Source organism: Apis mellifera, linkage group LG5 (assembly GCF_003254395.2).
Source record: "Apis mellifera strain DH4 linkage group LG5, Amel_HAv3.1, whole genome shotgun sequence".
NCBI classification, from domain to species: Eukaryota; Metazoa; Arthropoda; class Insecta; order Hymenoptera; family Apidae; genus Apis; species Apis mellifera.
The window spans coordinates 12,740,542-12,758,631 of record NC_037642.1 but is presented as its reverse complement, the minus strand read 5'-3'; the positions used below and the strand labels follow the sequence as shown (position 1 = coordinate 12,758,631).

The 18,090-nt window shown below is 33.2% G+C and overlaps 2 protein-coding genes across 4 annotated transcripts; both read right to left on the bottom strand.

Annotated features, from left to right (window-relative positions):
* Nucleotides 1-82: 82 nt before the first annotated feature.
* LOC724608 (transient receptor potential) lies at nucleotides 83-9,406 on the bottom strand. Of its 2 annotated transcripts, none has more exons than XM_026440899.1 (18): nucleotides 9,250-9,404; nucleotides 7,779-7,995; nucleotides 7,337-7,481; nucleotides 7,081-7,176; nucleotides 6,732-6,874; nucleotides 6,082-6,283; nucleotides 5,800-5,970; nucleotides 5,484-5,718; nucleotides 4,856-5,008; nucleotides 4,532-4,677; nucleotides 4,339-4,445; nucleotides 4,007-4,140; nucleotides 3,691-3,820; nucleotides 3,414-3,609; nucleotides 3,154-3,318; nucleotides 2,542-2,764; nucleotides 1,220-1,642; nucleotides 83-749 (listed from the first exon to the last, which is right to left on the bottom strand). In XM_026440899.1, the coding sequence occupies exons 2-18, from the start codon at nucleotides 7,931-7,933 to the stop codon at nucleotides 229-231; spliced, it is 3,345 nt and encodes a 1,114-aa protein (XP_026296684.1). In that variant the 5' UTR covers nucleotides 7,934-7,995; nucleotides 9,250-9,404; the 3' UTR covers nucleotides 83-228. The 2 variants fall into 2 exon arrangements, with proteins under 2 accessions (XP_026296684.1, XP_001120503.2); XM_001120503.5 differs by having other exon boundaries at nucleotides 229-749; nucleotides 7,779-8,002; nucleotides 9,255-9,406.
* A 1,646-nt stretch (nucleotides 9,407-11,052) lies between these two features.
* Nucleotides 11,053-17,531, bottom strand: LOC100578542 (FMRFamide). Of its 2 annotated transcripts, none has more exon segments than NM_001246251.2 (3): nucleotides 11,053-12,824; nucleotides 13,183-13,601; nucleotides 17,228-17,507. In NM_001246251.2, coding segments are annotated over 3 exon segments (615 nt in total). In that variant the 5' UTR covers nucleotides 17,231-17,507; the 3' UTR covers nucleotides 11,053-12,631.
* Nucleotides 17,532-18,090: the final 559 nt, after the last annotated feature.

The following is an 18,090-nucleotide window of genomic DNA, read 5'->3' as shown; positions in this document are numbered from 1 at the left end:
AAATTAATTATATTTCGTTATATATAATTATAAAAAAAAAATTTCTTTCGAAAAGAAGATAGATATGAAAATAAATAAATACAAAAAAATCAAGAAATATCTTTCTCAATTATGTTTCGTGAAAATTATTCTAATATAATTTTCAATATAATTTGTTCAATTAGTGAATAATGAAATCAACCAATCATCACACGTTGAAAAGTGCTATAATAAAGTAAAGAAGAAAATTTAAATCCATCCGCCCATTATTTGACCGGTCGCTTTCGATTTTCCTCTTAATTTTGTCGTGGCCACCGGTTCTTGCGGCTCGTTTTTCGGTGGCTCGTTTTTCGGTTCTTTCTTTTTCTTCTCTTCTTCCTTTTTCTTTTTCTCCTCTTCTTCCTTCTTCTTCTTCTCCTCCTCTTCCTTCTTCTTTTTCTCCTCTTCTTCCTTTTTCTTCTTTTCCTCTTCTTCCTTCTTCTTTTCCTCTTCCTCTTTCTTCTTCTTTTCCACGTCTTCTTTCGCGCTCTTATCTTCCTCTTTCAACGATGGTTTTGGTTGTTCTGCTTTTTTCGCCGGCGTAGTTTTATCCTCTTCTTTCGGATCCTCCGGAATCGGTGACGGTGTCCTTATATCCGGTGTTGTGCCTCCTCCACTTTTCTCCATGCTATTACTCATAGTCTTTAATAAAGTTTTCTTCAACAATGGCTTCGTACCAATTTCATTAGATATTCGAACAGATTTTTGAGGTCCTTCTTCATTTTTATTTTCTGAAAATAAATAATATACATTAAAATGACAGACATATTTCAGGTAAGTGTATTATTTTATTTGCCCACAATAAAAGCAATGGAAAGCAAAACGGTAGAATTATTAATTACTATACTATTAATACATGTTGAAATAAAAGGATTTCTTATAAACTATGAAAAATACATTTTCATCAATAGTTAATATTCTGCTTATAGAATAATAAGTTTACACCAATGCTTTGAAGTTATCATCACTGTATCTTTTGTTCCAATCATATTCATGTTCATTCGTGTTACATTCATGTTCTCTTAATCAAACGATTCATGAAGAGATATCAGATAGTAGAAGAATAATACTCATACTTTTCTGGATTTACCACTTTTTCATGGACGAACAATGCGATAAAGAAATTCATTCAGTTTATTTTCGATAAAGATATATTAAATGTGTATAGCAAATATGTCAAAAGTAACAAAGATATACTTGCCTTCTTCTTCCCCTGCCGCCGGTTTGGGCCGGCGCATCATGAATTTCGCATAAGCGATCCTCGTAGTCGGTGACACTTCCATCAAATTTGGATTATAATCTACCAAACGATTAGGATCTAACGAGGTCAGATCCGAGTTCGGTTGATGACCAAGTCTGCGTATACTGCGCCTCGTTTGTTTCTCAAAAGCTTCATTAGAGCTGCCAATAGGATCCTTGGCAATCGTGTTCTGCCGTACCACGGCGTTCCAATCTTTCTTCTTGCTTCCGCTGCTCTTGCGGCCGATCGCCTTCGCAATTTGACTGAACACGTCCTTCGGCTCTTTCTCACTCTGGATCACCGCGTTCACTATACCCTCCACTATACCGATCTGGAAGTCCTTCTGGAGTCGGCGTTCCATCACACGACCCTTCTTCCCGGATACTAGAATAACAAAAAATTTTTGTTTAATTTTAATGTTTAATTTTGTTAATAATTTGTTTAATTTTGTTAATAATTTTTTTTCCTTATTTTTAATTATTAAAATATTTCTTTCCTTTTTACAATGATCTTTTCTTGTTTTATCTAAATTAATTAAACATAAAATTTGAAGTTTGAAGATTAACTTATTTTCCTTTAGACTAAAGAATTTTTTTAAATTTGAATAATCAAGTGAAATAATAATTTTTTAAATATTTTGAATTTTTGATGATATCATGTATTTTGCATATCTATTTTTTCTTTTTTTTTTATTGTTCTTTCCTTATTCCCTAAGAGATATAATTCATTATGCACCATTTTCATGATAAATTCTATTCGTATAGAAGCTTTAGTAGAATTAAGGTAAGATAAAAATTATTGCAAAATACAATTCATGATTAAATTATATACAGATTTTGATTAGATAATTAAAAAATACTCGATCGGCACGTTTTATGAGAGGCACGTAAGTTGAGATAACAAATTAAAAATAAATCATTCAGAGTTTAAGTGGTTCTTGTGAAATATTTTTTCGTAATATAAATAATAAGTGACAGTAAAGCATAATTGTATTGACTCATTCTCGGGCATCGCTAATTTTTAATTAAAAATTTTCCTTCTTATCGCTGTAATTAATATAAAATCAATAATTTTTTAAATACGTGTGCCGATATATCCAATAACAAATTTCTCACTCGTGCTTGGCACATATTACATAGAATAAATAAAAAAAAAAGTCATTTGTTACAGCACATGCGATAAATATTGAATAATTGAAATTTTATTTGATCCTTTTTTATTTTTTATAAATTTCATGCAATAATTAAGCCAATACAGGCGTAGATAACAATTCGTAAACTTACTCGCGGCATCTTGTTTCTCGAGCATAGGTGTTCTCATCCCGTTTTGTCGAAGTATATCAATCAATTCGTATCGCAACGTGGAAATGTCCTGCCTGATTTCCATTACATCGTCCTCGGTGATACCAAATTGATCTCGTTTCCTTTGTTCCGCGGTCACATATCGTCTGATCAGTAATCGCATAACTGTGTCGTGTCTCGCCATCGCCTTCTCTCTCGACTTTTTCTGCAAATTATTTTCGAAGATATTTGAAATTTCTATCGATTACGCTCTAACAGGATGCATCTCGCTTTTTTTCTCTTCATTTGACTCTGAAAGTGTCTTTTTATCCTATCCAGCAATAATAATACAAATTAAAGATGTTTAATTATATATTTACTTGATTTATTACCGAAAGCATCGAATAACTGCAATTAACTGCAGCGCCAAAGAGGTTATACAAAGGAGATATAGTCAAGTATAGTAGTTACGAATAAATATTATTTGATCATCTTTAATAACGTTAATATAACTTTAATCGAAATTTTAACTAATTCATTTTTTTTCAGCTTCATCTAAATCTGATATAAATTAATAATTTATTCTACTCACATAATGATGATAAAAATACATACGATCAGAGATCTAGTTTGACGACCAGCTTTGCCACACGACAAAACTTTGTTAAACGTTTTGGAAGTTGGGATCATGTTAAATGGAGGAGGCACGGTGTCGCCATCTTCGAAGTAACTCATCCACAAGTGGCTCCTGGCAAATTTCCATTCCGTATCGGATCTTTCCTATTCGTATTCGCATTCGTATTAACAAATTCGTTAATTGTTTCGCTACTGGAGAAAATTCATGAATGAAAAAATATTTTACTATTTTATCGTACCGAGATTATTTGATAGGAGTTGGACATCATAGCGATAAGCATGTTTAGTAAGACGATTACATTTATCACGGAATAAGAGCCGAACATGAGCAACGCCCAGAATCTGGTGAAACTTTTTATTCCAGTTAAATCAAACGACATTAGATCAACCATACCGAAACTGGCCCAGAAAAGCGATTGTGATGTCTCGAACAAGCTGAAGATAATTATTTATAGAAAGTTAATTTCCTAAATAATATTTTTTAACAGAGAGTACAATCGAATAATCGTTATATACTTGGCGAAACGTCTCCATATCGAGCAAGCTTTCTCCTGATTATCAAAGTCGGGCAGATCTGGAAAATCTTTTATGTTATAGCATTTTTGTTTCTCCAGATCCGCATAGTACCACATCAGTTGATTCATTCCTGAATTATTATTAAGTTTTTATTAGTATATTACATAAGTATAGTATAATATATTACATAAAATATATGGAATTTTCAGAAGAATGAAAACTATTGAAACAATAATTGTTGAATTTTTACCAAATGTTGTCTTTAACAACTTGCTAAGTAAGAAGCTAAATAAATAAACGGCAGGGAATTACTCACCACATCCAAAGGCGAACAATACTAGAGTATAGATGAAGAAGAACTTGATAATGTCTATTATCATCCTCCCGAGGGAAATTTGGAGTGGTCCGAGATGGGGGTTCACGCTGAATATGTGAACTAACTTCAAAAAACTAGAAAAAGAAAAAAAACGGATATTTTCATCTCGAGTAATAATTAATTATTCAATATTTATTTTGTTACACGATTTTAATTTTATTTACGTGCATTTACATTAGAAAGGAATAATTTTTTTTCACGAATCGTTTTTCAGAGTGAAATTTTTATAATAAATTATCATGAATAAAGAAATTTTGACAACTTTGCATCACCTGAAAATCATCCCAGCGGCGAAAGCTCCCTCGGACAAAAGCATGGGGTCGAAGGCGTGCCATTGATCTCTGGGATACCAAGGATCCAATCCACTTCTGTACTCTTTCTATCAAATGAACGATCAATGAATCAAACGATTGCTATCAAACCGAGCGAAATTTAGGAATTTAAGAAAAAGAAAAAAATGTATACTTGAACGATAATCCACGCAGTTATTCTCAACATAATCCAAATCACGTAAAACATATTCTGAACGAAATCCACTATGTTCCAAAGATCCGATATATACTCCATTAATCCGTCCGACCATAATGATCTTATTTCTCCAAGGATCAAGCCTGAAAAATTTAATCTGCTTTAAAAAAAGTATATATACATGATTCCAAATTTTTATTTGCAATTGAAAAGATATTTATCAAGATACTTTATTAATGAATATTTATATCAATGATAAATAAAATGGAAAATGGAATCGATTATTTTTATTTATTTTTAAGAAAGCATTAATTTGTTTACTGATTACGTAGATGATGACACCGGTTTCGACAAAGCCAGGTATGCATCCACGTTCCCGTCTTTTCCATCCAGCCAATATCTCGTGTAACCAATCGTTTCCAAATAATTCGATAACCAGGTACTCGATACGTTGTGACGCCATTCCAAGAAGCACTAACGGAAATTTCAATCGGCTCGAGTCTCGTTATAACTAAATTTTCTAACAACTAATTCTTTTAACCGCGCCACCCTTTTTGTTGAAAGACTTACCTTACGAACAAACTAATTGAAAAGTTTCTTCTTCTTGCTCTTCCTCTTTTTTTTTTTTTTCAAACACATAATTAATTAAAAGTCAAACTTTAAAGGCTAATTTGATTTCTTATTTTTAGAGGAGGAAATTAAACTTATTTCCCTTATTAAAGTTCATTTCAGGGGTGAATAATTAATCGGTTGAAAGAATTTGTCGTTCATTCTGTGAATGTTTTCATGTTTTTTTTTAAATAGTAAATAATAAGAAATTAAAGTATTACAAGATTAAATAATTTCTCTAGTCTTTGTGACTTGAAAAAAAAAACTTTCTTATCATTGAACAAGAAGATAATGAAAAATAGATTAACTTTTAATAAATGAAATCGAATAACTTTCTTACTCAGAAAGAATGCATAGGAGGAGGAATGACAGATAAATTTAACAAAAGGTTTCTTCATGAACAGGCCCATCGGTGATGTTGGTGAGAGCATGTAAATGCTGCTATACACTGGGAACATTGCTGCAAGTTTTCCAACATCTATAAATTGTCCAACCATATTTTTCCTTCGAAAACCAGGCAAACCGTCGTACCAGATAGCGGCCAATAATTGTTGAACATTTGGATGAGCTACGAACTTTACAAAAAAAATGAAAAAAATTGTATATATATACATATATATATATATATTTATAATATTCAATGACAATCATGTCACCTGTTTCTGTTTATATTTAATGGCAAGCTTGAGTCGATCCAAGGTTTGTCGTTCTCCAGGCTCCCAATTGTCGCCATAAGGATTGTAATTTAACATTATCTCCAATTCCAAGGACGTGCGAGCATGATCCAGCAAGGATGTGGCAAAATTTTGCGTCAGTTCTCGCATTTCCTATTCGCAGAATAATTGCGCGAAAAATTAAAATAAATGAGATACAAAGTTGAACATTGAGCAAATATTGAAAGAGTTGATTAGTCAAAAAATTAGTGTGAAAATTCACACCTCATACTCGAAACGGAACTCTTGTTCCATTCGACTCAATCGACGAAGTTCCCAAGAAAGTTCAAAAGCTGTGAGAAGAGGATCCCTCGAAGATAAAGCGATTAAAGATGGCGAGGTGAGAGCACGATACGCATTTATTCGTGCTTGGGAATGTCTCAGAGAATCTTGTTCGCTGGATGTCACGCATTCGTCGCATCCACATCTGGAAAATAGAAAATATATATATAAGAAAAAGATGGATAAATATTTTTCCAAATACTACATTATTTTTCGTGAAATATTCAATAAATTTTGTTTTAAAAATTTATGAATGAAAAAAAAGTTAATTCTACTTGAAAAGTAGAATTGGATAACGGTATTAGGATTAATAAATCAAGAAAAAAAATCTCTAAATTGGAAACGATACATACATTTTAATAAAAGTTACTGGACACACGTGTACTGGAGAACACGTGTTATATTTTCAATAACGTACTTAGCATTCTTAATCGAATAACTGGCATCATAAGTGGAAAAAGACAGGGATTGGGCGTGAAGCCAAAAAACGTGAAATAATCGATCGGATTCGATTTAAGTTTCTCAATCAGAATCAATCATCGTGGAATATTAAAATATTGAAGGTTAAGGTAAAATTAAATTTCGACTTGTACCTGGCATCGTGAGGAGTGGGAAGCGTGGCGCCACGATCCAGCAGGATTTTTAAAATTTCATAGTTGTTCTTATGAGCGGCCAGAATTAATGGAGTTATGTCGGGGGTGAAATTCGACGATGATTTGTCAACAGCTTCCCAACTCTGTGAGGAAATCAACAGAATGCTGATACAGATTTTCTTTGTTACTTTTCAAATTCTTTCTTCTAGAAAGAATATTTATATTGTTTCCAAATCGTTCGATCCGCAAAATGTTTCAAAGATATGATGAAATTGATAATACAATTATCGATTAAAATAAAAAAAATACCGAACGAAAGGGAAAAAAAAAATGAGCTTATTGAATTTACGTAAGCTTGGCCAGGCTTGTGCGTTTTTTCCTCCCATTCCAGTAAGATTTCCACGGCTTCCACGTATTCTTCCTTTATAGCGTGTAAGAGTCCATCCTGGAGGGAAAAGCGAAAATTATATCGAAGCTGTGTGATGCTTTTAAACACACAAGAATGGAAATTTTGTCGGTGGTATTTACTTCTATCTATCCATCATTATCTTTCATTCACTCAGAGAGAGAAAGAATGAAACGACCGTTTTGTCTCTTCATCTTACCTTCACTTGAATCCCTAACTCGAGAAGCAGCTTGATGAGTTCGATGTTCTCGTTTTCGATGGCGGCGATCAAAGCGGATCGATCCAAAGGATCCACGCAGTTGATGTTAAGGATTTCCGGATGATCCTTGTTCTCTAGCAATAATCTGCAATATTTCGTTATATTTCATTACAGATAATCAAATAATTCGAAAATATACGTAATCTTTTTATTCGACATTTTCACTCGTACAATAAAGTAAATCGAAAATAGGAATACTCTATCCCCTCCATTATCCTATCTCCATTAAACAAACAGAACAATAGAGAGGAAGAGAAGCGTAGAAGTAACGATCCTCGCCATTTTTCACCACGATTCGAGATCGATGCTACGCTCCCCCCCTCCTCCTCGACCACTGCCTCCTACCAAACGATTTATCTTCCGGCCGGGCACGAAGGATTACCTTTTGACAGTGGCACAATCACCTCGTTCCGCGCTCAGCAGGAAGTGCTTCTCAACTGGGCCAAGAGCATAGTCCGTGGGCGCGTTTAGAGATTGTACCGACGGTGCTCTCGCGTCATCCGCGAGAAGATTCTGTTGCGACTCGGATGGATTCATTCTTGGCTCGGTGTATATTCCCGGGGATATTCACGGGGGATGGTTCATCGAATATATATATATACGTACCTAGGAAAATTCGTTGAAAAAAAAATCAATGTGAAAGGAAAAAAATTTTTTAGTTAAAATATTATTGTAGATATTTTTTTTTTCATGGATGAGAGAGAAGAATAAACGAAAGAATGAACAAGCTTTGACCTTTGTCCTTTTCCAGGCAAACTGATGGAGGTGTGACATGAAGAGAATGGAAGGGAAATCCTTGAGAAATTGTGGATGTTCAAACATTCTTCCCTTAAATTTGAAAAATTTGTTAATCGTAGAAAAAGTTAATGAAATTGATTTGCTAATTGTAGAAAAATTTAATATAAGATTGGAATAATTTTAAAAATTCAATGTGAAATTGATTAGTGATATTGCGACGAGAGGGAAAGTAGGCTCGGATTGAACACAGAGAATATAGGATTCCTTTGTAATGATCCGAAGATAATCTTATGAGCGTGAACACGTCATAGTTATCGATTGCTCGGCATTGCTTCTATAAAATCCATAATTCAATTTCGATATTTAATCTAAAAGTACTTAATCTGGATCCTTGACCGCAATAATCTCCACTTAAATCCATTCTGTATTCAATTTTTCCTTATTCTAAAGAAAGAAACAAAAAGTGAAAGTATTAAATTTATGAAAAAAAAAAAAAAAAATATTCGTTTCATGCGAGTTGAAAGATTGAAGACATTTTTAACGAATTATTATTACAAGATAAAATTTCGAAAATTTATTTAAAATACCTATGATAGCTCTCCTTAAAATGTTTTCCATATTAAAGGAGAAACATTTAAAAATTTTTATTGGCAGATATTTCATAGTCTCCAATTTCAGTTAGAGTTTTGTAGCAAAGCTTCTGAAATTACATCTTGGTTACATGAAATATAAGCACATCGGTGAAACAATTTCGTCTAGTTAACTAGATCATTTCTAATTTCTTCGAGATAAACACGATACACTTTTACGTAAAACTTGATTTTTAATATCATTTGATAAAAAAAAGAAACATATAATGAGTATAAAAAAAGTATACTTCAACAAACGAACGAGAAAGATTTCACTTCATCGCTGTATAACCTATAAAATATAATAAATACCTACTCGACATAAAGAAGGATAAAAAAACTTCATTTTCACTGCAAAATGTATATCAATAAAATGATATGATAAATTAGAATCATCTTTCGTTTCGACGTAACTTTTAACCATTCGAATCATCCAAATTTCATTTTTCACCGCATCCACGCACAATCGACACACGCAATTCAATCCGTACCTCGTAACGTTTCTAGATTAACATGAACCAACGATCATCATCGTGATCCTCGTCAACTCGATTCTCTTTCGATGCCTTCTGATCAACTTGAGTTATAACTTGAGAAATAACTTGGTGGCTAACGATAATAGAATAAAAGCGGTGTGTTCACCAGAGCTCTGGATAGTTGGTCGAAGCCATAGTACGTCGGTCAGTTAGGGCATGGATTAGGCACAAACACGTGGATCGCATTGGAAACAGGAATTGATCACACGCGCATCCACGTGCACGAGATCTGGCGACTCTCTCTTGGATTTCTTCATAATTCTTCTTATGGATTAACTTATCAAGGAATAACATTCGCGACATTTCATTCGTAATCTTTTTTTTTTTTAATCTTCTATGTATAGATCAGAATTTGTTCAAGGGATTTCTTTCTTCGAATTTCCTCGAATCGTTATATTAATGATATTATATTATTTTAATAAAAATTAATTTTGAATTACGTTGATTTATCGATCAAATAAAATAATACAATTGCGAGAAATTGATAAAATAAAATTAAAGAAAGATACGATAAAATTGATGATAAATCGTAAGTAGTAAAACCTTAAATTTGACGTTGGTTGCGATAAAAATGAAACGATCCAAAATAATCATTATTTAATGATTCGTTGATGAACTAATCTCATATATATCACAAAAAAAAACACGTGGGATGTTTCTCGGAGATTTTGTTCCTTTTTCTTCGTTTACCTTTGGATTTGAGATAACGAAAAAATGAAGACTGATTCGGTTGAACGAAGTTCGCGCAATACTTTTTCGTCGGTCATTTAGATCGTACATGTGTACACCTGCACCCAATGAGATTTTTCGAGGTTGATTAGAAAAAATGATGACATTTAAGGGATTTGAGATTTCTTCTTACACGACGTGTAAACTTTTTTTGCTTATTCTCGTCGAATGAATTTTTGGACGACGTTTCTCTTCGTTCAAAAGAATAAATTTTTTTCTTGCGAAAAAATTATGTTCACTTGCAACATGTAATTTAAAAAAAAAATATAATGATTTCCTAAGAAAACACGTCCATTAGTTTTAAAGTTAAGATCATCTGCTAATTAACTTTTGTAATAGTTTCTATATTAGTTAAAAATATATCAAAAGATTAGTGATTAATTTTATCCAGAGTGGAATATTGAAAAAATAACTAGTTAAAAATTTATAATAAAATTATTAAAAGGCTTGAATAATATTTATTTGTTGTTATATTATAGTTGATTCGTTTTTCGTATATCTTCGGCCATTTGGCAATTATTTGCGATTATTATTATATTTTGAACAATAAATTTAAAATAACTTATCGAAATAACTTTATTCGTAATTACTGAATTTTGCCCATCACTATTTTATCTATTATTTATCACGTAAATGATAAATATTTTTTATCTTCGACTTATTCCATACCTTCCATAAAGTTAAAGCGACACTTGCAGACGACTAATTTTTATTCATAGTCTTCGAATAACTTCGGTTAGTTGCCATTCGACTGAAGTTAACTGTAATTCAAGCATTTCGAATAACATCACCAGATAAAGTAACTTTATTTGAAACTTTAACTAGTTACTTTTTTAACTTATTAATTCCCAATACTGGATTAGATTACTGATTCGCATAAAATATATACATATTTTTTTTTTAACAAATAAACAATACGTGCAAATTCCAGAGAGTTGGAGGAAGTAGTAAGTACTAATTTGTATCAGACTAAAAAAAAAAAAGACAAAAGAAGGGTATGAGAAACATAAATCACATTTTTCCAGCCACTTATTTCTTGTCGTTTAATAATTTAATTATACGCGTGTATTAAATTACATCCATTTTAAGAATGATGTTCAGGTTACAGACAATATTACAGTATCGTAATACTACAATTGTAAAATAGTCGAGAAAAACAATAATTAAATTCAAATAAAACCCTATTTACTTATCTTTAAAAAAAGATACACTTCTTCGAAAAGAAAGAACTGAAAAAACAAGATACAATTATCGCTTAACTTCATCAGACGATACAAATTTGTTACGATATTTTACAATTTGTGTAATCTTATTTCAAATATTTATATATAATTAATCTTTTAAAATTATTATAACGTTCTTATCCTGCAATAAATAAAAGCATTGTTTCAAAGAAAAATCATATTTTCTATTATTCAATCTTTCTATTCCTTTATAAATTTTTTTATCGCGAATCTTTATTTATTTATTTTTTTTTAATTTTCAATTCTAACGTTTGTATCCTACTGTATTTTGATTATTTAAGAGATATAATGTTTATAAATCATATGGAAAGAAAAAGGAAAATAAAAAAGGGGTTAATTTTTCTGTTACGAAATTTTCGTTGCTATTTCATCAATAAATAAAATGACAAAGATGATTCGTTGATAATAATAAATGGACTTAGCCAAAATATTTTTCGATACAAATAATGGAATGATGATATCTTCGTCATCGACAATGATTGACGATCATTCGAACGTTCGATTTATTTTTTTTTTCTTCGATTTCCTGTGAATTCGATTCACGTATCATGTCGATGTCGAGATCGGTGATACAATTTTCTTATGTACACGCAAATGGATGCATATTAAAATACTCAGAAGAAATATTACAGAACAACGTTATTCGTTCGGCCATTTTTATTCAACTAAACGAATTGTTATTTATCTCTAAATAATTTGTGAAATGGAATAAAATTTAAACAAATCTAATTTTTTTTCACGAATTATTATTCTATAATAATAATAAATTGGAAATCAATGCAATAATTTGCGCAACTCATATTATTTATGAGCTACAATTCTTTTATTCGAATAAAGTAACATTCGAAAAAATAATTCTATTACGATACAAATGATAGGTCTTTAAGCTGTAAGTAGAAAAATCTGTATACTGTCAGACTGTCAATTATTATGGTCCAATGCCGAACTAATATTCGTTTCCATTATAAATTAAATTTTAATAAACGTCTTATCATATCACACACGTATAATATATATATATATATTAATTATAAAAACATTAAATATATAAAATAATATAAATTAAATATTAATTATAATAACGCCAAGTTACAAAAGATTAAAAAAAAAAATTGTTCTATACGAGTAACATTAATTTATATTGAGAACGAGAAAGCATGAACCGAATCTATAAAATTTATTTTACAAGAAAGCTTACGAGGAAAGTTCGTAACTCGATATATGGATCGGCCAATAACAACGTTGTCCATGGGAAAAATTTGTAAGATCGTAATAAGGCGAGGCGAGTCGTCCCGAGAGGTCGACACACGACAAATCTCGATGAATTGGCGCGATGGATCGAGAGGGTTTCTTTTCTTTTTAATCGTGCTTCGTGCCGAGTCGATCCTCAAAGAAGTCCAGGTTTTCTCTGTGATCGACGTCATTATTGTTTAGGCAGTTGCAAAAACGCAGTAACCTTGCCTCGTACGGTTGGATGTCCTCGTTCGACAATAGATTCGAGCATATTGCTGTCACAACGCTGTCCGGATAAATCTGCATACCTCGACCGTATCTGATGGAGAGAATTCATTATATAAAGTGATTTTCATCTTGCGACATCGTTTCGTATTATCGTGCCTTCGGCACAATCGTTTCAAGAAATGAATTAAAATCGACAGCCATGAATACCACGATCGTTCCAGTTTAATATGCAGCAAGTGACTATCATATCGAAAAGAATTGTAGAAAATTTTAAAATAGATAAGAGTAAAGAGAATTTTAAAGAAATTAAAACACTTTGATCTCGGACATAGTTCTAAAGATTATCACGAATGATCACACGAAAAATGAATCTCGTAATTCGAACAATTTCAAATTTTGAAAAAATAATATTATCCTTAAATCGTTACAACAAAGTTTTCTATGTCTACCTGATGAAATTCAAGTCGTTTCTTCCCCGTTTCTGCTCTCTGTTCAAATTCTTGAAGCCTGCTCGGCCAAACCTGATCACGATGTCGGGCGATTTCCAAGTACGCGGGGATCTGTTTGAACCTCTGTCACCGTCGCCATTGTAGAATCTTTCTTTGCCTCTGTCGGGATCGCTACGCTCGTCTCTAACGAAAAACGAGCCGCTGCATCCTTGGGGATTCTCTCTCTTGTCCGAGTGACAATCGATGCTGTGTCTCTTCAACGCTTCTTCAAACTCGTTGGGGACGTCCTTGAACTCGTTGGGCGCGTCCTTGAAAATTCTCAAACCTCCATCAGTCTTCAAGGTAGTCAACACAGAGGAAGAAACAAGGACGCAGTTGCAAATAAAGGGCAGCACGTACAACGACGATAAACAGCTCTTCTGAAAAAAAAGGTACAATCGAAAAAATATATTTTATGCAATCGTCGCGTTCTCCAGATGAGTGAGAAAGAATCGGTTTATAGAGAGTTAAAATTTGCGAGATTATTAATTTCTTTTGATTGATAGGGAAGGGAAAGGGAAGGGGGGGAGATGCGTCGCCATTTTTAAAATCGGACAGACAACCGATGTTATGTATTTTATGTAACGAGAGACGAATGAAGATAAGATCGTCGTTACGTAACTTTCGATAACGTGGAATCCTTTATTGAACAGAGTGTATTTATACAATAGATCGTAGTTATCAAGATTCAAAGAATCGACGCTTAATAACATTTCTCTTTGTAATTTCGTAAACCTCTTTTCTCTCTCTCTCTCTCTCTCTCTCTCTATATATATATATATATATATATATATATATATATATATATATTCACAGAATATTTCCAATGTTCAATTCGAAGTTTCCACGAACGTTGGTCGTTAAAAATACGAAAAGAAAAGAAAAAGAAAAAGAAATATATCAGCCGTGAAAAATTAAAATCCTAATTCTAAAAACAATAGAGAATAGGGGGCGAGATTCTCAAAGATTCAATGTCTAATTTACAATTCTCTATAAAAATGGCGCTTCATCTTCCTCTTATTATCCTCTCTCTTCTTCGTTCAGAGAATTCTCTGATAAAAGGGAAGTCACGAAATTGTTTCTATCTTTTCAAAAATTGAGAAAACACGTAACATTCACCGGGATTAATTAATAAATAAAAGAGATTTTTCAATGAAAATTCGCCTCCCCTCTCCTTCTTTTAAGATTTCCTTCATTCAAATATCGAAAATTACCGCGGGAACGATTCTGTTACAGATTATCTCGAAATGCAGATGTCGCAGAGGTCGCGAGACAGTGTGTAGCGATAAATAATATCGGTTTGTTATTAGCCTGGTCTTAATTAAGGATGTTCGGTAATATTGCGGTACACCGAGCCGAGATTAATGGCGATACCTTACGTTACGTTAATTAACCTCTGGTAACACGGTCCGCCCTTCGCGATGATCGCGTCGCCTACGTTTTCTGCTAAAAAGCTGGCAAGGATTTACGAGGATGAGTCGAGAGGATGAACGGACATAAATTATGACCTGAGAATAACATCGATGCTTCGCTCGGCGATCCGTTATCTCTCTTTTATTCGGCCTAGCTTTTCTACGCTTCTTTGAAAGAGGACGAAGAAAAAAAAAAAGAAAGAATAACTTTCCTCTCTGACTTTTTCCCTATAAAAATAATATATAATATTAGATCGACAAAATGATAGATCGACAGACCAAAACTTTCGATGTGTCCTTCGATCTAAAAAAAAATATCGGAAAACGCTGTTAATACTTGTCGAAACTCTGGCGTGACATTTGCGACGATAAAAAATTTCTTCCTCGCTAAGAAAACTTCTCTTTCGTCCGTCTTTAACCAAATCTTGATGAACAATTAAGAATGATCATTATTCTTTCTCTCTTTCGAAAAAGAAAAATACGGTACGCTCTTTCTGCAGCATTCCCTTTGCTTTGTTTCTAACCTCACTTTTTCGCTATCGCCTCTCTCTCTCTCTGCCTTTATAAATTTCAAAACATTGGCAAAGAAACTGTGCTTCGAATAACGCGGAAGAAGAAGAGAAAAGAAGGAAGAAAGAAGTTGAATGAATATAAGATTAAAAAACCGCCCATCTGATATCGTATTCGTGGTTCGCAACGACGAGGGAAAATCGACTTCGCAAATTATGTTACCCCCCCTCTTTTCGTATATATATATATATATATATATAGTATATGTATCTAACCTTTTAATAGCAATTTATACGGCCAAGTCGGCGAAAGGGAGAAAAAGGCGAGAGTAGGTTGAAGCTGCTGAAGGAATTTTAAACGTGCAAAGGAAACATCCTCTTTTTTACGACACTGTGGGATATAATCGGCGTGCAAGAAATGAATTAATCTTTAACTGTATGTATAGCGAAATGGAAAATGCTCTCGGCTCTCTTGTGCCTTTGCAAAGTGCCCCGATAAAAAATTTAAATACGAGCTTGAATTAGTGGCGGCTCAAAGCTTGGAAGAGCGATCATAAAAATCTTTAATCTTTGAAGAAAATTTAAGAGAATCGAGCCCGTTTAACGCAACGTTTAAATGAATAACAGTTCGACTCGCGTTGGAAAATAAAAATTTAAAAAATATTTTTGCGTAGAAAGGATGGATTTAATTTTACCTTTATGTAATCCAAATCTCCATTTATGCGTTCGATATATTAATTTCTATTATCCGAATAATAGGAAATCTGAATATGGTTTATTTATCCGAATTGATGAAATTTTAGTTAACGTTCGATTAGGATGAAGTTCGGCCACCAGGTTTGATCCACTTATCTAAAAGCGGAACCGAGCGAAACTATTATAGGAGAACTCCATTTAAACCTGATAAATTATTCCGCGTACCGTTATTAAATAAATCGAAATAATCGTAACAATTTTTCGACAAATTTTGCCTTGAATTATTATCCCTTCTGTCCTATTTAGATTACTTTCGACCTTTCGTAAGGTAAAAAAAAAAAAAAAAAAAAAATTGAATCAATATAACAATGTAGCAATGATATTTTTTTGACCAGCCAGAGAATCGACCTTGATCTTTAAGCGATGCGAATATAGAAAACACGGCGATGTAATGAAATGGATAAATATTAAAAGTCATCGATTAAAAAATAACAGAGGAAATTTTCCCCCTTCGCTTCGATTCCCCCGAGGGAAGCAGCCCGCAAGTTGAAGTTAAACTGTTATAACTATTATGGTCTAACCTTTTATAACTCGAAAACTTTCGCAAAAATTCGCAATTTTATTTATTCCCTTATTCTCCATATTAGAAATTATCCGCCGTGTATTTCGATTTTATCGTTTAACCTTCGTTCGACTCGAATTCGAAATTGTTGCTCGATCGATACGACAAACTCGATACGAGGGTAAAACAGATATTGACGATTGTAATAAAAAAAAAATGTTAATTCTAATTTTTCTTTATGATTGAATTCGAGGGGACGAAGGAAAGGAATCAATCGAGCGAACGATTAAAAATTTTCTCGTTCTCGACGGAATATAAATTCAAATAAATAATAAAAGTTTCATCAAACTGGAAGTGAAGTTCAATTGTACTTGTCCAGTGTTTGCTCTGGAAACACTGCGATCTATTCGTAATTCGTTTCACGGAATTTAACACGTTCACTGTGTTGTGTATTCATATCTCAAGTTCGATTTAACACGTACGTATGTTTTTTACGACACGTCGAATTAAAAATCACCATATTTTGAAGACGTACAATTTTTTGAATTTTACAAATTTCGTGCGTGTAGAATAATAAAAAGAATAATATTCTTCTCTCGTTTGAAGCTTTCCATTCGAGATATATCGAGAATATTGAACGTCTAGTTATTTTAGCTACCAAACATTACGAAAAAAAGGAATGATTAATGTAATATCTTCGTATTCCACAAACAAGAAATAAAGCAAGAATTATATTTTTCCTTTCCCATTAAAAAATTATTCGAAAAACTAGTGAAAAAAACGAAGAAAGGAAGAACGAAGAGGGAAGGGATCACTCGATCACTCACCATGTCGCAACTCTTGTTATTGTTGTGGCTTTTCAAGGAGATTTTTCAACCGTTCTCTGACGATGTTTTTTCCTCCTCTTTCTTCCTCCAACGCGCGTACGGTGTGTATGCGTGCGCGCGTGTGGTGTATATACGGCCGATTCGTTGCACGAGACGAGACGAATAGGAAGAAGAGAGAGACGGCAGGGAGGAGGAGAGAGAGAACAGAGGAGGGGGGGAAAAAACGTTCGCGTACTCGAAGAGGAAGATTGTACGCGAGGTTTGCGGCCTGTTCCTGCGGTGGAACGAGTGTGTACGGGGGTTAGAGATGACACCCTTTATATAGAGGCACCACTCACGGCGCATCCCCCGTAGCCGGCACGGGCCGACACCGAGAGACCGAGACACAGAGACGTGATAGCCTGAGTTATGATTGCCCGTGCCCGTATAACGCGATACCTCTACATTATTTTGATTCAATTACAGCACCGACGGCACCACCACCGGCCCACGTAATTCTCCTTTATTATTTACGACACTTGATAAATAATAATCTATTCTATCCTGACCAAAATTTCTTACGTAACAATCGGATAATAATCGGCCTGCAAAATCGGCCAACGCGAGTTGCCACCAAGTTGTTGCATCTAGGTTAGGTTGCGGATAAATTATCTACTTTCTTTCTTTCTTTCTTTCTTTCTTTCTTTTTTGTATAAGGAAAAATAGTACGATACACGAGTATATGTTGAAGAGGTTAAGATCATTTTTGAATTGTTACTCTTTCTTTCTTGATATTATTAAATCGAAAACAATAATTTTGTACGCAATCTCTTTTTTTTCTTTCCTCTCTTGTCTGAAAATCTTTAAATTAGTAGATTTGATAG